The sequence below is a fragment of the Danio aesculapii genome, chromosome 15 (genome assembly GCF_903798145.1).
Source record: "Danio aesculapii chromosome 15, fDanAes4.1, whole genome shotgun sequence".
NCBI classification, from domain to species: Eukaryota; Metazoa; Chordata; class Actinopteri; order Cypriniformes; family Danionidae; genus Danio; species Danio aesculapii.
The window spans coordinates 2,632,245-2,658,521 of NC_079449.1; the positions used below are offsets into that span (position 1 = coordinate 2,632,245).

Genomic DNA, 26,277 nt, shown 5'->3' on the forward strand with positions numbered 1-26,277 from the left:
TGCACTAGGTTCCCAAACAAACATCTAGGTGCACCCTAAATCTGAAAGAGATGGCAAAAGAATGAAGTTATGGTTCGATGATGCTAACATTCGACACGAATCCATCAATTTGTCCTTTCTGTCTGATATTTTTGCCAACTATTCCAGCATGTTTTACACAGTGGATGCCATCATTTCAGCTGCTACCTAGTACTGGGAAACACTCATTTACATACACACTCATACACTACAGTCAATTTAACATGCAGCACACATTGGGAGAACATGCAAACTCCACACAGAAATGCCAACTGGCCCAGCTGGGACTCAAACCAGCGACCCTCAAGCTTTGAGGCCACAGTGCTAACCACTGAGCTACTATGCCGCCATTGATTAGTAACACTATATCATATATATCTATCCTGATGCTGCATTATCACATGAAAACTGTCAGTTGTCCAATGTTTTTCAGAAGCATGGAGAGTTATTATATAGTATTGTAACTAGTTAACAATTTGTCTGTGCATCAGGGTCTGACTCACCTGGGTAAAGGCACGCTGACGCTCTGCCCGTATCACAGTGACCGGCAGCTCATGAGTCAGGTGGCCGTTGCTGGGCTGCTCACCGTCCTCGTGTCCTTCCTGGACGTCAAAAACCGTAAGAGCCTCAGTCCTGCAGACACACACACATCTCTGTCTGAAACACACAGCTCATGTTAATAATCCTCATTGCAGTAATCCTGGGAAAGTCTCATTATATCCTGTACGGTCTGGTGGCGGCGATGCAGCCTCGTATGCTGGTCACGTTTGATGAGGAGCTCAGACCGCTACCGGTGTCCGTCCGGGTCGGACAGGTGAGTGTTCATTACTGCACACATGGGAAAAACATCGCGGGAAGTTATAGGTGTTCATCTAAAAATATATATATATATATATATATATATATATATATATATATATATATATATATATATATATATATATATATATATATATATATATATATATATATATATATATATATATATATATATATATATATATATATATATAAATAAATATTTACATTCATTTTAATGTTTAGTAGGAGTTTTCAAATAAAAAGCCAACAGTAAATGATGTATATAAATAATATATAACATTTACAGCTCTATTTGTTATTTAATATTCGGTTTCTACAACATTCATATTTTATAACAGCAAATTCAGTAGATTAACTCAATAACATGCCGAAACTCAAATGTCAGAGACGTCCTGTAAATCAAGTTCAAATAACCTTACAGGAGATCAACATGGAGATCCGCTAACATTAGTTTTGTCTTCCTAATTATTATTTCAGACCCATAAAGATAATTACTGCTAGATGTCCATCACCTGTATTTTCCCAGTCATGGTTAGGCGTGTATCAGCAAACTAATAATAAAAACAGATAAAGCCCTGACCTTACAGAATAAACAGTGATCCATCAGATCCTGTAGGTCAGAAAGTAGTTTACGGCTGAACAACTCATTTTATCATGGTAAAAGAACACAGAAATGGAATAATAACACTTCAATCTCCTGCTGAAGCTCCGATGTCTGCTTTGAGAAACTGTCAATCACGATGACACGCCCAGCATTAAATAACTGCTAAAAACACACTACAGAAATGAAGATCTGCACCTATATCTGCTGATAACCAGAGCCTTAATTGACCAGAACCATCTTTCGGGACATTTTGCTGCAAGTGTAATTCATTTTTGTATTTGGGATTAAGTCTCCTTCATTAAAGGGCATCTATGGTAAAAAATCTACTTTTCAAGCTGTTTAGACAGACATATGTGCATGTATGGTGTATAGACTGTCATATTGGGGTGATATAAACACACCCAGTGCTTTTTTTTCAATTTAACAACATGATAAATGGTGGACCAATTGGAGCGGTTTTCAAACCGACCGCAACTTGACGTAGGAGAGCGGTCCCCCCGCCCACCAATATTGATTGATAGGTGCGTCATCATATCCTCAGTTTGTTGATTCACGTCCGCCATTTTCAGCGTGAGTCGAAGCGATATCACTAAAGGAACACGCTAGCTCTATTTTTAGATGCAAGGCTCATTGGGCTCAACACAAGAGCAATATTCTCCACATTATCGCTCTAATCTGAATTATTGGTTGTATCTTTAGGTAGGTTTGCAAACATGTGTACTTCTCATTGAGTCTACCTTATACTTCAGCCGTTTGCATTTCTCGCGATCCCAGAAGCTCCCTGTGATCTTATCTAGCATGCGTTTTAGAATTCTAAACATCGGTTTCTATCAGGGTACACAAGTCGACGGCTGGGCTTCTACAGTGCGACAGGATAACAGAGACAGGACAAAAACAGATAATAAATATATTTAAAAAAATAGAAGTAAGTAGTGAATGCAATATACAAATTGACAAGTGTATGTACATGTTTATTACTATATACAATGTTATATGTGCAGCTGTTATGTGCAAATTGGCATGTAAAGTGTGTTGTTAAATAAGTGTATATGTGTATAAAAGTGTATAGCAAGTAGTGATGTTGGTTCCACAATTATTATCATCAAGTGTTCATGAGATGGATTGCCTGAGGGAAGAAACTGTTTCTGTGTCGGGCTGTTCTGGTGCGCAGTGCTCTGTAGCGTTGACCAGAAGGTAAAAGTTCAAAGAGGCGGTGTGCTGGGTGTGAGGGGTCCAGAGTGATTTTGGCAGCCCTTCTGCTCGCTCTGGATAAGTACAGTTCTTGGGGAGTAGGAAGGGTTGTACCAGTGATTCGCTCAGCAGTCTGAACTATTCGACGTAGTCTTTGGAGATCGTATTTAGTAGCTGAGCTAAAGCAGGCGTGTGGCAGACTTGGTCCATGCACTCTATCAAACCATATGTAAATGCTCAACAAATGTTAATAATAAACATTTACAAAGCGATTTAATACCTTCGAAAGCTACAATCACTATCAAATGGCTAGAAAGTGGCTCATTTTTTACAAATTGTTAAAATATTGTCTATCTGTGGTGCAGCAAGTCCAGAGACTCTAAAATTCACTTCAATGCGTGCCTAAGTGGTCATAAACAAATATTTTCTCAATTCAAATGAGTAGCGGCTTGGACAGTATTTCATACATCACGATTTGATACGGCATCAGTTTGTCTGGGAATGGCGGATACGAGTCCTGTACAGTCGCTAGACAGATTTTGGGCCGTTCTTCTTCAGAACAGTGTCCAGGTCACTACGTGATGCTGATGGAGGACAACCATTCCTCACTCACTCCTCCAAAACACCCCAAAGTGCTTAATAATATTTAGGTCGGGGTACTGTGCAGGCCAACTTGTTCAACATCACATTCATCTTCATCAAACCATTCTTTCGCCAGTCTCCCTGTGGGTATGTCTGCATTATCTTCCTGATACATACGCCATCGCCTTCAGGATGTTTGACCCATTGGGTGCACATGGTCCTACGGAATGCCTGGGTAGTGACCCAGAACCAATCTAGCACAAGTATTGGGCCTAGGGAATGCCATAATATTGCAGCTCAAACCATTACTGATCACCCCAATGCTTCACTCTGGGCATCAGCAGCCTGGGTGGGACGCTTCTTTGGGGCTTCTCCACACTGTAACTCTCCTGGATGTGGGATAGACAGTGAAGGTGGACTCGGAGAACAGTACATGTTCTCCCTTTGTCCTACCCCTGTATGTTTGTATGTATATGTGCATGTGTAATAGAAGCGTTGTTGAATGTGACAGCTGCTTCATTCTGATTATTGTCCTCTGTGTGTGTGTAGGCAGTAGATGTGGTCGGTCAGGCTGGTAAACCCAAAGCCATCACCGGTTTCCAGACACACACCACGCCGGTGCTGCTGGCCCACGGGGAGCGAGCAGAGCTGGCCACAGAGGAGTTCATCCCTGTTACTCCCATCCTGGAGGGCTTCGTCATCCTGCGCAAAAACCCCAACTACGATGCATAGACACACACATCCACTCACATACTGAAACACTCACATATATACACACTCAGAAACGGGACCTCTGACACACACATACACGCTCATCTGCCGTATTTAAAGTCTTCTCATCCTCACGATGCCCTTCAATCTTTCTCCCAGACAGAAAGACAATTAATTAACGTTACTGTGACGTTTCCTCCTCCTCTTCATCATCATTTTGTAATTAGAGCATGAAGCGAGCGTGAGTTTATGCTGATTAAAACATGTTTTGCTTGTTTTTGTTACTTGTGACTCCTGTAAAAGTTTGAGATACAAAATTAAAACAATTGTGGTCAAACCAATGTGTGTGTGACTGTGTGTGTGTGTGTGTGTGTGTGTGTGTGATTTTAGTTGCGTATTCATCCATTCATTTTCCTTAGTCCCTTTATTCATCAGGGGTCGCCAAGGTGGAATAACCCACAAACTATTCCAGCATATCTTTTACACAGCAGATGCCCTTCCAGCTGCAACCCATTACAGGGAAACACCCATAAACTCACATTTACACACACATTTCATACACTACGGCTAATTTAGTTTATTCAGTTCACCTATAGTGCATGTGTTTGGACTAGGGCTGCACAATATACGCTTTCAGCCTGTGATATCCTGTCATTTGGTTTTTGATTGTCAGGTTGTTGTAGGCCTATTTATATTAACATTTATACTATATAGTTATAATGATATTTATACATGATCAAACTAGTGTTACTTTCTCCGCTTCAGTAATGTCCACCGGCAGAGTAACAGCTCGCGCAAAGGATGAGATGGACTAAAGTAATTAATGCATGGCCTTCATTTACTTATTGTCGTGTTGTCAGGTACACAGTGCAAAACAGCTCCCGGGTGGAATAACTTGAGTGAACATAAAACAAAGCCGAATAAAGCTTTCTTCCTCTGCTTCAGCTGCAGAGCACACAGCGAGCTCACATCATCCAGCTTGCGTGTCGAACTACACTACCCACAATACACTTCGCTATGGACTAAAACTCCCGTAAATAAATATCTCGGGCCTAAATAAATGTTTGTTGCAGATTTTAATCGTTTAAGTTCATTCGATTCAGTTGATTGACTATATATAAATCAGTGAATATTATTACCGCATTTATTGGGTAAAATTTCTACGTTTTACTGTCATTCAATGTGTTTTGGTCATTATCAATGCACTGTCATTTTGATTGAGCGTGAGCAGCGCGGCAAAAATAGACCCAGCGCCGAAACTGTCGCGGCACTGCTGCTTCAGCGACGCTCACGCCTCGCACTGACGCGCTGCAGCTGCCTACGGTATGAAAACTCTTATCTGTTAACATCCCTGCTGAAAAATCCAGCTTAAACCAGCCTAGACTGGTTGGCTGGTTTTAGCTGGTCAACCAGCCTGGTTTTAGAGGGGTTTTGGCCATTTCCAGGCTGGTTTCCAGCCATTTCCAGCCTGGTCTTAGCTGGTCAGGCTGAAAAATGACCAGCTAAAACCAGCTTGACCAGCCTGGTTTCAGCTGGACATAGCTGGTTTTGGCTGGGCTCCCAGCCTGGCGAGGCTGGTCAAGCTGGTTTTTGCTGGTCATTTTCCAGCCTGACCAGCTAAGACCAGGCTGCAAATGGCTGGAAACCAGCCTGGAAATGGCCAAAACCCCTCTAAAACCAGGCTGGTCGACCAGCTAAAACCAGCCAACCAGCCTAAGCTGTTTTTTTTTCAGAAGGGATGGACACCGAAAAAACGCGCTGCTGACGCTTGCGGTGTGAAACAGGCTTTAGAGTGTGCGCGCTTATGCTGGAATAATGGCTGAAGTCGTGCGAGCCATGCCATGGCCATCTGCGGTTCATCTGTCTGTGCAGTGAGTTTATCAGACCAGAGGCCCGTTTCAGAAAGGAGGTTAAGTGAAAACTCAGAGTACTTTAACCCTGAAATGAGAGAAACTCTGGCTTTTTCGTTTCAAAATGGCAGGTTTGTCAAACTGGAGAAAGCAGGGTAAGTCAAGCCTGTTTCTGAAACTTTAACTCAGTCAGTTACCGTGGTAACTTACTTAACTAACTAACTCTGACAACCTAACCTGGTTAGGAGCAGGTTTTATTCTCTAAACTCTGAGTTTCTGTCGGTCTCCTCCCCTTTTTAAAGACGAAGCGCTATTTCTCGCCTTACGTTTCCACTCACCTATTTTAATGCTTATTTTGGAGATGTGCATGGAAACGTCATGATGCACATCACTTTTGAAAATACGCATTAAAAACGTGCATAACTGAGTAGAATAAACTTTTATTCGATAAGAAAAGATGCGCATAAACTACGATGGAAACACTTTTACTGAACAAATTCCAGTATACGCATTAAAAAAAGGTTTGTTATAAAAGATGATGAAAATGTGTGTGAATGGACAAACCAGCAGGCTGAGCACACTGTAACACATCTGAAATGTTGTTTTGGTCATTCTAAAATGCCTTTCAGAATTAAGCTGCGGTCACACTGGGCTTTTCCTCCCATAGACTTCCATTCATACGCACGCGAATGCGTCAGACCGGAAACGCAAGGTCATGCGTCAAGTTTCGCAGGTTGATGCGGTGCAAAGTTCAAGCTTGCTGAACTCTGACTTGCGAAATCGCATCACTTGACTGCTTGAGACCAATCGAGGATCAAAACACGACCTCTCTGGACAGAAATTTAAAACATGGAGCAATCGCTCGCTTTTTTTAATGTCTAATCATCTTGTTTAATCCCGCCCCTTTTCGCAGCGCCGCACGACAGAATTTTGCACACACAAACTCCAGTGTGACCGCAGCTTTAGCGTTATTATTAATTACCTCTGGAGCTTGTCAAGAGCGTCTGTTCTCCTCATCTCATGGCTTCAAACGCCCTCACGCGTTCATTGTGTGTCAGCATTGTCTTCTGAGGCGCAAGTCATGTATTAAATAAAGATGATGCAGCTTCTTCTTCTACCACAGTAAATTCTGCTTTTACTGTTAATATTTGGCGCCCGTTTAATCAGGAAGTGTCGATTGTGTTCTCTTTGACTCGTTGGATGGAAACGCTGCTTTATTCGCACATCTGCGTTATTCCAGTTTTGCACATCAACTTAATTAATATATTTGGATGGAAACATAGCTATTGCCTACATTTCAGTCACACACAAAACAAAGTCACGTACGAGAATGGCTCGTCCTATTTTAATAAATAATTAGCTTAAATTCACTGTCCTCCCACGTGTACTGTAACTAGATTAATGGGATTATAACTCGATCTAAAAACTATTGTTTAGTTCTGCTTACATTCTGAATGTCATATCAGCCTCTATCACTTGATCAATAATAGAGGCAGACGCACAAGTGCACTTTTAAATCTATTAAAACTGATCAACGTGTGTAAGAAATGTATAAACGTCACACATAACATTACTTATTTTATTATAATATTTAAATATTTAAATACTTTAAATGTAAAATTACGCATTAACTTGAGCAGCTGTTTTCCTATGCTATCTGTTTCTGTTTCACTGATGCAGTGGTATTGCTTTTTTTTTTTTATTTAAAAATTTACAATGACAGAACAGTGGTATAGGTGTCTCATGTCATCATATACAATAATATAGCAATCTATTATACAATTGTCCATCTGCTAATAATTCAAGTCTTTTGTGAAGGGTAAAATTAACAAAAAAATAATAAATTAAAATAAAAATTAAATAAAAATCAAGATACATTCTCCAAAAACTCCCATAGAGGATTCCAGATATGCCAGAAATCATCAGATTTCTGACGCAAGTCATAAGTCAGTTTTTCCAAGGGTAAGAAAATGGCAACCTGATTTATCCACATATTGACAGAAGGAATGTTAGGAGAGGACCACAGCAAAATAATACATTTTCTTGCAAGATATGTACAAAAGTGTAACTCAGATTCTAGTCCATGACTAAGTTGTAGAGCAGTTTTACAGTTCAGAAGATAAACAGCTGGAGAAAGAGCAAAAGGTTTACTTATAATCAGCTACGCTAATTATTTTCTTTATTCTCCATTTCCACCTGGGGATACTCTTCCCGAGGCCCTCAGACTATGCAGAGTCACTGATTCGATCCAAGACCAACGACGAGATGATCCCAAGGTTTCCATATCCTGGACCTGGCCGAATCCTGAGCAGCTACTGTGGTGGTCATGGAGGAGTGGAGAACATGAGACTGATTCCTATGACGCTCCAGAGACAGACGAGTCTTCGCTGAGGCCAGCTTCCAGCCTCCGCCACTGAGACTGCAGCTCTGCACAAGACGTTTGGCCAGCGGAGAAATTAAAATGGTCGTGCCCAACTGAGCCTGGTTTCTCTCAAGGTTTTTTTTCTTCACTTCCGCCATTAGTGAAGTTTTTTCTCCCTCTCCGCTGTCGCCACTGGCTTGCATGGTTTGGGATCTGTAGAGCTGCGCATCGTTGGATTTGCTCTTCAATATTTGGACTCTCAGTAGTGATTATTAAACCACACTGAACTGAGCTCAACTGAACTGAACTTAAACACTACAAACTGAACTACACTGTTCCTATTTACTGTGACCTTTTATGTGAAGCTGCTTTGACACAATCTACATTGTATAAGCGCTATACAAATAAAGGGGAATTGAATTGAATTATAATCTTCTGAACTAATTTGTGAATTTCTTTCCAGTATGTCTTAATCATGTCACAGTCCCAGAATACATGCATCACAGTACCAACATTGGATTTGCACTTAAAACAACACTGAGAAACATTAGGGAATATCTTATTTAAACGAACTGGCGTTAAATAAGTTCTGTAAAAGAATTTAAAATTTTGCTCATGGTTTGATATTGTGGCCCCTTTGAAAAATATGCCAGAGCAGATAGAAAGCCATTCTTCTTCACTAAAATTGGTTCCACAGTCTTTCTCCCATATAACTTTCAAGGAGGTAAAGGAAGAACACCCTTCATTGGATAACATTGAGTAAATAAAAGATATCTTCCCTTTGAGGGAGAATGAAGAATACAGTTGTTTTTCCATGTCAGAAAGATCAAGACGTATCCTGCCATCCTTAAAGGACGATTCTAGAAAATGTCGTAGTTGCAAAAATTTCTAAAAGTCATTATTTGGTAAATGAAATTCCTGTTTTAATAACTGAAATGATTTCAGATTCCTGTTTTCGAATATCTGATCTATCTTCCAAAATGCCCTTTAGTCTCCATGATCGAAAACCAATGTTTTGAATAGCAGGGGGTAGATCAGGGTTACACGAAATAGGAGATTTTAAAGAAAGAGTACAAGGAATATTCAAATAGGTGGTGTTGCTTTTTTAATATATGCTCAACTCTGCATGAGCACATCAAGTTCAGCTGGAGAAAGAAATGCTGATCTCTTTTTTTCAGATGTTGCCATGGTCACTCGTAATATCTGCGCTCTATTGATAATGCCTTTTATAATTGCAGAAACTTGTATAGAAACTTCTATACAGCTTAAAGTGACATTTAAAGGCTTAACTAGGTTATTATATAGTTCATTATTTTAATTATCTATCTTTTTATTTATTTATAATTTTATATTTATATATAATTATATTTCTAATTTGGTAATTGATTTTAATTTCATTAAAAGCTTTTTACAATATATAACAATAAGTACAAATATTGAACAATATTTTCAAAATTAACATAAGTAACATCAACTATTGCGGTTTTTAATGAAGGCGCGTATATTTAGAAGGTTGATTTTTCTGCTGAATCATCTGTTGATCTGCATCCCAATCATCACAAATACTGCAGAAGACCTACTGGAACCAGCATGGACCAAGATTCTCATAGAAATCAGTCAAGTTTGGTGAAGGAGAAATCATGGTTTGGGGTTGCATTCAGTATGGGGGCGTGCGAGAGATCTGCAGAGTGGATGATCAACATCAACAGCCTGAGGTATCAAGACATTTGTGCTGCCCATTACATTACAAACCACAGGAGAGGGCAAATTCTCCAGCAGGATAGCGCTCCTTCTCATACTTCAGCCTCCACATCAAAGCTCCTGAAAGCAAAGAAGGTCAAGGTGCTCCAGGATTGGCCAGCCCAGTCACCAGACATGAACATTATTGAGCATGTCTGGGGTAAGATGATGGAGGAGGCATTGAAGATGAACCCAAAGAGTCTTGATGAACTCTGGGAGTCCTGCAAGAAGGCTTTCTTTGCCATTCCAGATGACTTTATTAATCAGTGATTTGAGTCAAAGATGTATGGATGCAGTCCTCCAAGCTCATGATGGAGTCAGACACAATATTCATTCTGTTTCCACTGCAGCATGACCACATATTCTATACTGGACATTATTGAAGGTTCAGTGATGAGACTTTAGTCTAAGCAGAGTCAGAGCTTACTGTCCTAATGAAATCATTAATAATCAAGACATGATCATATTTTATTGAGGTCAAATAAGCGTCATCTAGAGGCCTTTACCTTTCATATAAGACACTTCTGACACCAAATGATCAACTAGAAGTCAAGTTATTATTTGCTTGGATAGGCAACAAGCCTTAGGTAGAAGGTGTGTGTGTGTATAAATATATATATATATATATATATATATATATATATATATATATATATATATATATATATATATATATATATATATATATATATATATATATATATATATATATATATATAATTTAGTTGTAATATTTAATTTAATCTGAGTTTGTAATCATTTATATGACACAAAATAAAAATAAAAAGACAAACACTGAAATACTTTACTTTGGTGAACTGATTAAAAAAATGTTTCAGTGGCATAATCAAATGTAAGTGTTGTAAATATATATAGGCTAAAAATGTCTAAATCAAAAGGGAAAAATATAAATTTAGATTGTTGTAGTATTGTGGGTACGGTCAAATAGTAAAATTCTGCTCTTTTGTCATTAACATTGTATTCTAATATTAAACATGATTTTAACAAATATATATACTATTTTAATATTAAGAAGATAAAGCTTGTAAGTGTGATATTTGTAGCGGGTTTTCACGTTTCACATTGTTTATACGTTATACTGAATTAAATGTATGGAACTTCTCAAACTAGCAAAACTAGCAGCATAAGCAAAACGTGACTCTAATTCCTAAGGTGGTCACGAGTGGGCGCTATATTAAAAGCCACACCTCTTTCTGACTGTCGACCAATCAGCCTTTACGTATCCTACTATGGAACATGCTTTCAAATATTAATGAGATTGTCCTGGCGCTGCGCGGTGACCTTTCCGCTTAAATCCAATAGTGAAAGCTGAGTCAATGAATATTAATGATCTGAGCATCCGTTTCAGTCCATTCAGGATACTGCATTAATATTCATGAGCTAAAACTCCACGCTCACGTCGCCGCTGCGGTCACGTGGTCGGGATTCCCTTTTGTCACCGATCCGGAAGTTCCCGAGTCGCCGGTTTCCGCCGGAAAAGGTTCCGTCCGGTCCAGACGGGTCTGTCTCTCATTTCTGTCTTTATTTTCGGTTCGGAATCGTTCAACTGATCCGGTACAGAACCGGACCGGTTCCGAAGATACACCGTAATCTGCTGTCCGGTAAGAAACACGCGACACCTTACCGGTTTCTGACGCTAGTGTGTGTGTGTGTGTGTGCGCGCGCGCGCGCGTGTGTGCGTGCGTGTGCGTGTGTGTGTGCGTGCGTGTGTCACTGTACTGTTTGTGTTTACTGAAAACACACCAATTACAGACCTATTCTATTACTGACTTGACTTATATTAAAATGTACTGTTAATTTAAGCCATATTACTATTGTTTACGTGTTAAACTTAAATTAATATTCAGTTTTTATTAGGTTTGTTATGCTTTTTTTGTCGCTTTTGTGCATATTTCTATAATAGTACATGTGTTTTAATTTAACGTTTATGTTATTGAGGAGCTAAGATTTGTTTTATTAAGCTTCTGTTGTATTTAACGTTAGTTTTTTGCAAATTTGGTCATTTTTGTTGTGTTCTAGTCAAGTTTACTTTGTTTTTAATAAATTAACTAATGTTATTTAGTTTTTATTTCACTTTTAGCTGTAGTTATCCTACTAAATTAAGCTGAACCTTATTTATTTTATGTTATGTACATCATATTATAATTATGTCATTTATTTATATTGTGTTTTTATTTGTTGTGTAAATTGAATGTATATTTTATCTAAAAAAAACATAAGTGTACTTGCTTTATGTTCAGATGATTTAATAATACAGTTTGAGTAACTGAAAACAAGTCTAAAACAAAACTACTGAGATTTATATTTATATATAACAATTTTTTTTGTTTGTGTTACTTTATTCTTAGTTTTATATTTTTTGGTATATGTATACATTTACTGGATGGTTTGAAGGTGCTGTGTTTTTGTTTTTGTTGGTTGCTTTTCCCGTAACCTGGTTTATATCATTCACATACATGATGTTTAATCATTTGTGTGGTGGTTTGTGGTTTTACAGTACGAGCATCTGTTATGAATGTGTCCAGCAGTGGATGTTTTCCAGTTTGAGTGTCTAAAATGTGAAAATGAATAGCTCTTGAGCAAAGCTTGTGGTGAAGTTGGTTTTATATTTGCACATTCACTCTTTCAGCTTTTTAATATAATTCCTGAAAAGTATTCTTTGCCAATTCTAATTAGGGAAATCATATTAGCAGCCAATGACCATCAGAGTACAACACTGTTAACGTTCAATTCAACACAATCTTACGGCAATTCGTAGCTTTTTCATTTAGGGGCTAATTCGTGTGAATTCGTTAGTGCATAGTCATACAATTTAGTATGATTTGCTTACCCCCCAATGACTGTTGAGTTTAGGGGCGGGGTTGGATGCCACGCCTCCTTTTAAAAAATTTACGTTTTCTTTTGACTGAACGTTAAAAACGTAAAATACTTCTATTTCCTTGTGAGATTAGGCTGGTCAAGTAATTAACAATAGTGTTAATTCGGGCTGCACTATATGATGTTTCAGTATCGATATTAGATGTGAGAATCTGCTATAATTACATCGCAGGATCTGCAATGTCGAATTGGGATTGTAATGCAATTTTTTTTTAAAGAATGTGTAAGATTTCAACTTGCACATGATGTTTAATCATTTGCGTGGTGGTTTGTGGTTTTACAGTAAAAGCAGGAGTTATGAATGTTTTCACCAGTGGATGTTTTCTGGCTACTCATTTGGTCCAGTTTGAGACACTCATGTGAAAATGAATAGCGCAGGAGCAGAGATTGGGTTAAACTTGATTTTATATTCGCACATTCACTCTTTCAGCTTATTAATATAATTCCTGAAAAGTATTCCTTGCAAATTCTAAATGACTATGAAAGTACAACATTGATCACGGTTAATTAAATAGTGCTAATGTTGTTTTGAAGTCATGCTCGAATGCGATTTCAAACCCAATTTTTAAAGTAGCGTGGTAAGCAGTATAGGGAGCATATCAGCTTTTAGCAGTTTAGACAGCTAATGCTATAACAGCACACATCGCTCACGTTATCCGTTCAAATTAGATATTTTATCATTCACTATTTATTTTTATTTAATTATACATTTAAGAAATATGACAAATGTTCTGATTGAAACAGATAAGACATAAACGATGATATCCCGAACTTGCCATTGAGTTACAATTGCAAAAATAATATACGTTGTGCTAATAACAATACATCATGATAATTGATCAGTCTTCGCCTTTTTAAATTCTGCTTTAATTTTTTATTTAACCCGAATGTGCGAATATAAAAACAACTTAACCCCAATAGACTAGAGTAAAGATGTGATTTTAATAATTTTATTTATTAATAAAATGTCATTAGTCTCATACACAGTCATACATAGTACGATATGCGGTGAAATGCTTATAGTACAGCCTGTGACCTTTAAAAAATGAAATGACAGATAAATAGAGTAGAAAACCCTTAGATGTAGAAAAAAAAAACCTTAGATATCGAAAAGCCTTCGATATTGATTAACATATGTACAATGAAAACAATAACTGAATTTGCATGGAATGAAGTATAATGTCCAGGGTGTGAGCATATATCTATATGATATAGCTCGTTAATAAATATCCAGTTGGTGTGCAAAAGTGCATGAATTAATGTTCAGATATGCAATCCCAGGAGGCACACGTCATAAGACTTTAATATTAGGTTAGATTTAGGTTGTGACATCAGGTGACCGAAATTCAACCTCTAGCCAGCGTCTAAAACAGGGGTCACCAATCACGGTCCTGGAGGGCCGGTGTCCCTGCAGGGTTTAGCTCCAACTTGCCTCAACACACCTGCTTGATTGTTTCAAGAATACCTAGTAAGACCTTGATTAGCTTGTTCAGGTGTGTTTGATCAGAGTTGGAGCTAAAATCTGCAGGACACCGGCCCTCCAGGAACAAGTTTGGTGACCCCTGGTCTAAAACAACGTCATATTTATGTAAAATACTGACATTTATTCGTCAGGTATGGCAACCAAAATCCAACATCTGATATTCAAACAACGTCAAGCTATTACATCATTAGACAATAATAATTGGTTGATTTTAGGTTGTGTTGGAAAGTGACCAAAATCCAACATCTGATAGACATCATAGTGGTAACATTCACACAATGTCAAGCTGTAACATCATTAGATTTTGAAATTTGGTTGTTGGAAAGTGACCAAAATCCAATGTTAAGCCACATCTTAAACCACTGTCATATTTATGTCAAATACTGACATTTATTCATCAGGTATGGCAACCAAAATCCAACGTCTGACAGACGTCATAGGGGTACCATCCGCACAATGTCAAGCTGTAACATCAGAAGTCGTTGATTTTAGGTTGGCTGTTGGACATTGGCGTTAGCCTGACGTTGGGTTCTGACGTTAACTCGATTTTTATTTCCAAACAAAATGGAACCTCCCCATGACATTGGGGTACAACAGCCATCTGATCTCACGTTGACATCCTGTGCCTGCTGAGATATTTATTTTAATTTTCATAAATTATCAGTGTCAGGTATGGCAACCAAAATCCAACGTCTGATAGACGTCACAGCGGTAACATCCAAATAACGTCAAGCTATTACATCATTAGACAATAATAATTGGCTGATTTTAGGTTGTGTTGGAAAGTGACCAAAATCCAACATCTGATAGACATCATAGTGGTAATATGCACAGAGTGTAAAGCTGTAACCTCATTAGATTTTGATATTTGGTTGATGTAAGGTTGTGTTGGAAAGTGACCAAAATCCAATGTTAAGCCATCTTAAACCAACGTCATATTGATGTCAAATACTGACATTTATTCACCAGGTATGACAACCAAATTCCAATGTCTGATTGACGTCATAGTGGTAACGTCCACACGTCAAGCTGTAATATCAGAAGATGTTGATATTTGGTTGATTTTAGGTTGGCTGTTGGACATTGGCGTTAGCCTGATGTTGGGTTCTGACGTTAACTCGATTTTTATTTCCAAACAAAATGGAACGTCCCCATGGCATTGGGGTACAACAGCCATCTGATCTCATGTTGACATCCTGTGCCTGCTGGGATATTTGTTTTAATTTTCATAAATTATCAGTGGGTAATTTATTTTCATAAATTATCAGTGTCGGGTATGGCAACCAAAATCCAACATCTGATAGACGTCACAGCGGTAACATCCAAACAACGTCAAGCTATTACATCATTAGACAATAATAATTTTAGGTTGTGTTGGAAAGTGACCAAAATCCAACATCTGATAGACGTCACAGCGGTAACATCCAAACAACGTCAAGCTATTACATCATTAGACAATAATAATTTTAGGTTGTGTTGGAAAGTGACCAAAATCCAACATCTGATAGACGTCATAGTGGTACCGTCCACACAACGTCAAGCTGTAACATCAGACGGTGTTGATATTTGGTTGATTTTAGGTTGGCTGTTTGACATTAGCGTTAGCCTGACGTTGGGTTCTGACGTTAACTCGATTTTTATTTCCAAGCAAAATCGAACGTCCCCATGACATTGGGGTACAACAGCCATCTGATCTCATGTTGACATCCTGTGCCTGCTGGGATATTTATTTTAATTTTCATAAATTATCAGTGTCAGGTATGGCAACCAAAATCCAACGTCTGATAGACGTCACAGTGGTAACATTCACAGAGTGTAAAGCTGTAACATCATTAGATTTTGATATTTGGTTGATGTTAGGTTGTGTTGGAAAGTGACCAAAATCCAACGTGGAGCCAACATCTTAAACCAACGTCATATTGACGTCAAATACTGACATTTATTCATCAGGTATGGCAACCAAAATCCAATGTCTGATAGACGTCATAGTGGTAACGTCCACACGTCAAGCTGTAACATCAGAAGTCATTGATATTTGGTTGATTTTATGTTGGCTGTCGGACATTGGTGTTAGCTTGACGTTGGGTTCTGACGTTAACTCGATTTTTATTTCCAAACAAAATGGAACGTCCCCATGACATTGGGGTACAACAGCCATCTGATCTCACGTTGACGTCCTGTGCCTGCTGGGATATTTATTTTAATTTTCATAAATTATCAGTGGGTAATTTATTTTCATAAATTATCAGTGTCAGGTATGGCAACCAAAATCCAACATCTGATAGACGTCACAGCGGTAACATCCAAACAACGACAAGCTATTACATCATTAGACAATAATAATTTTAGGTTGTGTTGGAAAGTGACCAAAATCCAACATCTGATAGACGTCATAGTGGTACCGTCCACACAATGTCAAGCTGTAACATCAGAAGACGTTGATATTTGGTTGATTTTAGGTTGGCTGTTGGACATTGGCGTTAGCCTGATGTTGGGTTCTGATGTTAACTCAATTTTTATTTCCAAACAAAATGGAACGTCCCCATGACATTGGGGTACAACAGCCATCTGATCTCATGTTGACATCCTGTGCCTGCTGGGATATTTATTTTAATTTTCATAAATTATCAGTGGGTATTCAAAAGTGCATGAATTTTTAGGAAGTTGAGTGTTTAGTCGTCTTTTATTTATTGCAACATACTAGTCACTGAAAATAAAGCCTGTGCTCTATGTAATTTTCTCAGGATATAGGCATTGAAGGAAAGTCTGTTGGATGTGTGTTAAGATAAACATGTGTCTTGACCAGCTATGATTTTTAAAAAATGATGACATAACTCAGTTTATCATCTCGGCCCTCGTTTGGAACAAAGATTAATATTTGACTGACCCACATTTCACAGATTAAGTGAAGTGTGTGTGAGGCCACCTGTGTTAGTGTGTGTGTGTTCATCTGGTGTGTCACTGTGTGTTAATGTGTCCGTCATCATGACACCGCATGATTCACATGAGTCACTGTGTGTGTGTGTGTGTGTGTGTGTGTGTGTGTGTGTGTGTGTGTGTGTGTGTGTGTGTGTGTGTGTGTGTGTGTGTGTGTGTGTGTGTGTGTGTGTGTGTGTGTGTGTGTGTTGTGACCTCAGAGCATATTTCAGTGTAAATATAGTAAACATTTGTTTTATTATGGGGTGTTTGTCCTCAACAGCATCTAAAGAAAGCGGTGGATGCATGCTGTTATTTTCACACGCAGCGTCATCATTAAGACCTCAATACATTATTTTAAAGTTTAATTAGGCCATTATAACCACAAACATTGCACAAAATGTATGTATGTATGTATGTGTGTGTGTGTATTTATACACTCACCGGCCACTTTATTAGGTACACCTGTCAAACTGCTCGTTAACGCAAATTTCTAATCAGCCAATCACATGGCAGCAACTCAATGCATTTAGGCATGTAGACATGGTCAAGACGATCTGCTGCAGTTCAAACTGAGCATCAGAATGGGGAAGAAAGGGGATTTAAGTGACTTTGAACGTGGCATGGTTGTTGGTGCCAGACAGGCCGGTCTGAGTATTTCAGAAACTGCTGATCTACTGGGATTTTCATGCACAACCATCTCTAGGGTTTACAGAGAATGGTCTGAAAAAGAGAAAATGTTCTGTGGGCGCAAATGCCTTGTTGATGCCAGAGGTCAAAGGAGAATGGCCAGACTGGTTCCAGCTGATAGAAAGGCAGCAGTGACTCAAATAAGCACTCGTTACAACCGAGGTCTGCAGAAGAGCATCTCTGAACACACAACACGTCCAACCTTGAGGCGGATGGGCTACAGCAGCAGAAGACCACACCGGGTGCCACTCCTGTCAGCTAAGAACAGGAAACTGAGGCTACAATTCACACAGGCTCACCAAAACTGGACAATAGAAGATTGGAGAAACGTTGCCTGGTCTGATGAGTCTCCATTTCTGCTGCCACATTCGGATGGTCGGGTCAGAATTTGGCATTAACAACATGAAAGCATGGATCCGTCCTGCCTTATATCAACGGGGGTGGTGTAATGGTGTGGGGGATATTCTCTTGACACACTTTGGGTCCATTAGTACCAATTGAGCATCGTATCAACGCCACAGCCTACCTCAGTATCGTTGCTGACCACATGCAATAAGTTTGCTGTACTCAAATGGCCTCCACAATCAGTAGAGCTCAATTGAGCACCTTTTAAATGTGGTGGGAACGGGAGATTGGATCATAGATGTGCAGCCAACAAATCTGCAGCAACTGCGTGATGCTATCATGTCAATATGGAGCAAAATCTCTGAGGAATATTTCCAGTACCTTGTTGAATCTATGCCATGAAGGATTAAGGCAGTTCTGAAGGCAAAAGGGGGCCCAGCCCGGTACTAGTAAGTGGCCAGTGACTGTATGTAAGGCTTGGTTCAGTGTTGTCACCCCTGTCATCATGGCAAAGATAAAATAAATCAGTTATCAGAGACAAGTTATTAAAACTATTATGTTTAGAAATGTATTTTAAAAATCTTCTCTCCGTTAAACAGAAATTGGGGGAAAAAAATAGGAGGGCTAATAATTCTGACTATATATAAACTACAAGAAATTCACATAAGAAAATGCTTCCATCCTTATAGCTTTTTATTTTTAAGATCTTTTATGTTTTAAATATAATGCCTAATCAATTTTAAAAACAAAACAAATAAATGTAAGGTTTATCATTGGACTATTTTTATGTTTGTGTCCATGGTATTTTCATTAAAATGAATAATCCAATTTTGCTCAAGTTTTATTTTTGTCATTGTATATAAATATATATATATATATATATATATATATATATATATATATATATATATATATATATATATATATATATATATATATCTTTACAATAAAACTCACCTTTATTTTTGTAAATGTTTAAATATATAGGTTGGCTCAGTGGTCAGCACTGTTGCCTCACAGCAAGAAGTTTGCTGGTTCGAGTCCCGGCTGGGTCAGTTTGCGTTTCTGTGTGGAGTTTGCATGTTCTCCCCGTGTTGGTGTGGGTCTCCTCCAGGTGCTCTGGTTTCCCCCACAGTCCAAACACATGCACTATAGGTGAATTGGGTAAGCTAAATTGACCGTAGTGTATGAGTGTGTATGTTTACCAGTGATGGGTTGCAGCTGGAAGGGCATCCGCTGTGTAAAACATGTGCTGGATAAGTTGGCGGTTCATTCCGCTGTGGTGACCCCTGATGAATAAAGGGACTGAGCCGAAGGAGAATGAATGAATGAATGTTTAAATGTAAGATATTCTACATCAAACCAAAATATTTGTGTATATGTGCAATAAAAAACACGTTTTACTGATTTCTCCTCTAACAAAATGTGCATGCAGATTAATTGCATGGATAAATTAAATGAATTTAGAATGAGTTTATATGTCACTTCTTTAACTTTATTGGTGATACACTAGACATTTACTAGGTAAAATCCAACCTTATTTTCCATTCAATCAGCTCAAATAAGGAATTCCAATTAGGCACCAACATTGTTCTGCATATTTTTATAATGTAAAAGTTATGTTAAGTGTGTTATACCCATAGACTGTATAATATACCAGAGAAGAGCTGACCAGGGCCACTAGGATAAAAGACAGTAAAAAAGAGGCCGCGTCTGTGCATGCGCGTGACCCACGTGCTTTGTCCCGGCATACGCATGCGCAAGCGAACATGGCGACGCGCTGCACGTCTCGCGTTACCGGACAGTGAGACACACCGACAGAGAAAAAGATAAACGGTAAACAGCTTCGGTTTGTTTCTGTGTAAAATCAGCGCTTTTGTGTGAGTGTGAGTGCGCGTGCGTATGTATATATATGTGCCGTAGATGTGTGTGTGTGTGTGTGTGTGTTCGTGTGTTTGATCGACGCAGTAAGTTGAGTTACTCAATCTGGCCTGGAGATCAATATGTGTGTGTGACAGGTGCCTCATTTCCCTGAAGCACGGTCATACCATGTTTTTACCATGTATGCTCATTAAACTAAAGCTTTCGGACGATGACAGTACAGTAATATGATTTTAGATTTTACCTTCCTAATACCATGGTACTTGTCATATGCTTATCCAACAACAGTTCGTAACCTGAATAGATCACGACAATGCAGTATTAGTGTTAGAATATAGAGCATTTAATGCTGTGGAATGTTTACTGTACCATTGTGCTACTACAGTATTTGTGTAACTGTATTCCTTGCATTTACCATGGTAAATGAATAAGTAAAGCATATAATGCATATTGATATTAATATTCAGTGGATTACTGTGGTGTAAGCCCAAAAAATAATGTGCATATTGTATATTTAACGAACAAGGTGATTTCTTGTCTCTTAGAATGTGTACTATTGTAAAACAGTGGTATCATACCATGTTTTTACCATGTGTCCTCATTAAACTAAAGCTTTGGGTTGATGACAATATAGCATTTTTATTTTTGAATACCTTCCTAATACCATGGTATTCGTCATATGCTTATCCAACAATAAGTAACTCAACAATTTATAACCTCAGTATATCACGGCAGTGTATTATTAGTGTATGAATATAGAGCATTTTAATGATGTGCAATATTTACTTTACCATTGTGCTACCACAGTATTTATGTAATCATATATCTTAAATTTACCATGGTAAATGAATGTTTAATACATATTGATGTTAATATTTAGTGGATTACTGTGGCATCTAAAAATCATGTTCATAATATGTCTAAATGAACAAGGTGTTTTCCTAAATTTTAAATGTGTATCATTGTAAAACTGTGGTATCATACCATGTTTTTACCATGGGTCCTCAGTAAACTAAAGCTTTCAAATGATGGAAATACATTTATTATGATTTTGGAGTACAATCCTAATACTATGGTATTCGTCATATGCTTATCCAACAATAAATAATCCAATTTATAAGCTGAATATATCACGACAAAGTATTATTAGTGTTAGAATATAGAGCATTTAAATGCTGTGGCATATTTAATTTATCATTGTGCTACTACAGTATTTGTGTAACTCATCCTTGCATTTACCATGGTAAATGAATATATAATTCGATGCATATTGATATTAATATTCAGTGGATTGATGTGGTCCTAAAAATGATGTGCATGCTATGTATTAAATGAACAAGATGTTTTCTTGTGTGTTGATTGTATACCATTATAAAACAGTGGTATAATACCATGTTTTTACCATGCGTCCTCATTAAACTAAAGCTTTCGCATGATGGGAATACAGTTATCTGATTTTAGAAAACCTTCCTAATACCATGGTAGCTGTCATGCTTATCCAGCAGTAAATAACTCAACAATTTATAACCTAAATAGATCACAGTAATGTATTGTTTGTGTTAGAATATAGAGCATTTTAATTAATATACCAAAGTGCTACCGCAGTATTTTTGTAACCATATTCCTTGCATTTACCATGGTAAATTAATATGTAATGCATAACTTTAGTAATTTAGTTGAGTACTGTGGTATAAATCATAAAAATGATGTGCATGTGTGTATTAAACAAGGTGTTTTCTTGCGTTTTGAACATGTATCATTGAAAAACATGGTATTATACTATGTTTTTATCATGTGTCCTTATTTAACTAACATTTTCGGATGATGACTTTTATAGCAGTTTTATTTTCTTAATACTATGGTACTTGTCATAAGCTTATGCAACAATAAATAACTCAATTTATAACCTAAATAAATCACCATTGTGCTACCACAGAATTTTTGTAACCATATTCCTTTGGATTTACCATGGTAAATGAATATGTAATGCTTATTGATATTAATATTCAGTGGATTACTGTGGTATAAATCTTAAAAAATAATGTGTATAGTGTTTATTAAACAAACAAGGTGTTTTCTTTTGTAAAACAGTAGTATAATACCATGTTTTTACCATGTGTCCTCATTAAACTAAAGCTTTCGCATGATGGGAATACAGAAATATGATTTCGGAATACCTTCCTAATACCACGGTATTTATCATATGCTTATCCAGCAATAAATAACCCAACAATTTATAACCTAAAAATATCACGACAATGCATTTTTAGTTATTATATTACAATATCGAGCATTTAAGTTACGTTACTATGGTGCTACCACAGTATTTTTGCAACTGTATTCCTTGCATTTACCATAGTAAATGAATATGTAAGTCAATGCATATTGATGTTAATATTCAGTGGATTACTGTGGTCCTAAAATCATGTGCATAGTGTGTATTAAATGAATAAGGTGTTTTCTTGTGTTTTGAATGTGCATTATTGTAAAACAGTGGTATAATACCATGTTTTACCATGCGCCCTCATTAAACTAAAGCTTTCAGATGATGACAGTACAGTAAAATGATTTTGGAATACCATGGTATTGGTCATATGCTTATCCAACAATAAATAATCCAGTATATAACCTGAATATATCATGACAATGTATTATTAGTGTTAGAATATAGAGCATTTTAATGCTGTGGCATAATTACTTACCATTGTGCTACTACAGTATTTTTGGAACCATATTTCTTCCATTTACCATGGTAAATGAATATGTAAATCAGTGCATTGATAATAATATTCAATAGATTATTGTGGTCCTAATAATTATGTGCATAGTATGTATTAAATGAACAGGGTGTTTTCCTGTGTTTTGAACATTTACCGTTGTAAAACCGTGGTATCAAATGTTTTTAACAAGTGTCCTAGTTAAACTAAAGCTTGCAGATGGTGGCAATACAGTAATATTTTTAATTTTAGAATACATTCGTTATACCATGGTATTCATCATATTCTTATCCAACAATAAATAATCCATTTATAAGCTCAATGTAGTTTGGACGAAGTTGTCTGCGATTCTTCCTGACTTTGTAAAGTTCTGCAGTGTGAAACCCCCTGTCGCCGATCCATCTTGCAGTGTAAACAAAGCAGCAACAAAACACTAGCCCAGATAGTCCTGCAGTGTTAAAACATCTGTGACACGACTACTTTGAAAATCATGCAGTCTGAACTCGGCATTAAATTATTTATGTTGTGATCTGGTGCTGTTTAAAGAAATTAAAATTAAATAACTTAATTATAGGGGGGGGGGGGTCTGATGTATTGTTTCTGATTGCATTTAGACCAGGGGTGCCCAAACTCGGTCTTGGAGGGCCGGTGTCCTGCAAAGTTTAGTTCCAACCCCAGTCAGACACACCTGGGCTAGCTAATCAAGCTCTTACTAGGTTTTCTAGAAACATCCTTGCAGGTATATTGAGGCAAGTTGGAGCTAAAATCTGCAGGACACTGGCCCTCCAGGACCGAGCTTGGACACCCCTGATTTAGACCATCAGTGCGCTTGTCAACTGATTGTATTAGCTTTTGCTGCTGTGGCTGGTGTGTATGTGTGAGGTCAGAGTTCATGGTGTACAGTGACTGAGCGAGTGTGTGTGTGTGTGTGAAGTGTTAGTCACTCGTGCATAACTGTCGCATTACTGTCTCACGCTGCAGTTCTGTATCCAATGGCAACACACTCCAAAGGTCTGCATGAGTGTGTGTCATGATCAAACTCAAAGGAAACACCAAGACGGAGCGCTTGTAGGAGTTTGTCCAGCTCTCGCTCATCAGAATGTTTTATTATTAATGTTTCGGTCTGACCAGGAGTCCGTTCTTCGTTCGTGGAATACTCAATTAGCTGGATTTGGTTGTTGACGATTTGACACAATCCAGGATAGTTTTGTTCTTTAAAACTCATCTGAGAGTTGTTGTCATAGCAACAGTTCTGGTAGCTCAAACATGCTAGGGAGCAGGTTTATTTCATGTAAACAGGATTAGATCGGGTCTGTTCAAGCAAAGGTGATACTGAAAGTATGTTCCAAATGCTAATATTTTCTTACAGTGGTAATATATAGATTATATACGCTTTGGGAAAAAAGTAAAAAAAATAAAAAAAGTTTACATTTCCACCTGGGGTTACTCTTCCCGAGGCTATGCAGAGTCACTGATTCGATCCAAGACCAGCGACGAGATGATCCCAAGTTATCTATATCCTGGACCTGGCCGTATCCTGAGCAGCAACTATTGTGGTCGTGGAGGAGTGGAGAACATGAGACTGATTCCTGTGATGCTCCAGGGACAGACGAGTCTTCGCTGAGGTCCAGCTTCCAGCCTCCGCCGCATAGACTGCAGCTCTGCACAAGACGTTTGGCCAGCGGAGAAATTAAAATGGTCGTGCCCAACTTCTTTATACCTTTATACCTTGGTTTCTCTCAAGGTTTTTTTTTTCTTCACTTTTGCCAATTAGTGAAGTTTTTTTTTTTTCCCTCTCCGCTGTCGCCACTGGCTTGCATGGTTCGGGATCTGTAAAGCTGCGCATCGTTGGATCTGCTCTTCAGTGTTTAAACTGTTGAACTGTTTGAGTTGAACTGTTGGATTTGCTCTTCAGTGTTTAGACCGGTGACACTGTTTGAATGTTGAACTGAGCTAAACTGAACTTAAACACTGAAATCTAGGGGTGTCAAAATTAATTGTTTCTTCGGTGCACCGCGATGCAGACGCGGACAATTCGATATCTGTTCAGTAATAGTCATAACCGGTTATTTTGTACTGATGTCATTTATCTCATATGTGCTCTGTTGCGAGGGAGGCGAGCGTGGGTATTTACAACACTATAGGCAGCAACTACTTAAAAAATTCACTGTGTGTGTGTTTTCTGGGAAGTCTTTCACTGGCACTTACAGCAGAAGCCCCTATTTCTCTGCTATTGAGGGAATGAAAGTACTCCATTTCTCTCTCTCTCTCTCTCTCTCTCTCTCTCTCTCTCTCTCCCCCTCTCACTGTGGCCCATTTCACCTGCTTGCGTGACTTTTCCTCTCGGCTGCTAGCGTGACATCCTCCCATCTCTTTTCCTCTCAGCTGTATGCATTCCCGAGGCTGCACTTGTGCATTGTCGTGGGACCTGACCAGATTTCATGCGGTGCGGGAATAAATTTCCAAATAAATCTCGCGAGCAGTCGGTAACTCTGGTGTAATTTTAACAGGAGTGGGTGGTCTCACAATATCGCTCCCGAGCGAGCGAGCAAGCAAGCACGTGTGTGCAGGTGAGGATGTTTGCAAGTCTATTGATGGAAATTGAGGCTGTTTTGCAGTTATTTTAATGAAATAAATTAGAATGATATACAAGAAATGTATATAAAGTACAATCAACAGAATCCATTAGTAGTGTAAAATAATGTAGAGGGCTTAAATGTGATGGTGAACATCTGGTTCTGATACTAGCTGTTAAACTTGAACCGATAACAGAGTTGATGATAAAGCAGACTCCACATGGCGTGTCTAACACACTATTATATTTTCATCATATTATTGTTTTAATAAAGTGAATCAGAAGTTCACTGAAATGGTGGCACAGTGGGTAGTATGATTGCCTCACAGCTAGAAGGTCGCTGGTTTGAGCCTCGGCTGTGCCAGTTGTCATTTCTGTATAGAGTTTGCATGTTCTCCCTGTTGTTGGCGTGGGTTTCCTCCGGGTGCTCCGGTTTCCCCCACAGTCCAAACAAATGCTTGTATAGCGGAATTGATTAACTAAATTGTCCATAGTGTATGAGTGTGAGTGCAAGAGTGTATGGGTGTTTCCCAGTGCTGGGTTGCAGCCTGAAGGGCATCTACTGTGTAAAACATATACTGGATAAGTTGGCGGTTCATTCCACTGTGGTGACCTTTGATAAATAAAGGAACTAAGCCGAAATGAAAATGAATGAATGAATATTCACTGAAATATCACAGTGACATCACGGAGCTGACACCTAATCTAATATTGTGTGTAATCTAATAGTGTTACAATTGTGTGTGTGTGTGTGTGTGTGTGTGTTTAATTGGGTGTGTGAATGCATGTATATATTTAAGTGTGTGTATGAGCATCTGTGTGTTGTTTTGTGTGTCCTTGAATGTGTGTGTGAGTGAGCATGCATGCATGTGTGTCTGTGAGTGCATGAATG

General features: G+C 38.2%; 2 protein-coding genes across 2 annotated transcripts in view; both read left to right on the top strand.

Moving 5' to 3' along the window:
• The window catches only part of psmd2 (proteasome 26S subunit ubiquitin receptor, non-ATPase 2), a 37,486-nt gene extending 33,217 nt beyond the window's left edge, over positions 1-4,269 (top strand). Inside the window, exons 19-21 of the mRNA XM_056473531.1 lie at positions 510-636; positions 714-832; positions 3,767-4,269. Coding sequence (XP_056329506.1) covers positions 510-636; positions 714-832; positions 3,767-3,949 — 429 coding nt within the window. The 3' untranslated portion in view covers positions 3,950-4,269. The remainder of the gene's footprint in view (positions 1-509; positions 637-713; positions 833-3,766) is intronic.
• Positions 4,270-11,366: 7,097 nt separating this feature from the next.
• Positions 11,367-26,277, top strand: part of wu:fb16f03 (eukaryotic translation initiation factor 4 gamma 1) — a 114,105-nt gene continuing 99,194 nt past the window's right edge. Inside the window, exon 1 of the mRNA XM_056474039.1 lies at positions 11,367-11,502. The gene's annotated coding sequence lies outside the window, so the exon portion shown is untranslated. The remainder of the gene's footprint in view (positions 11,503-26,277) is intronic.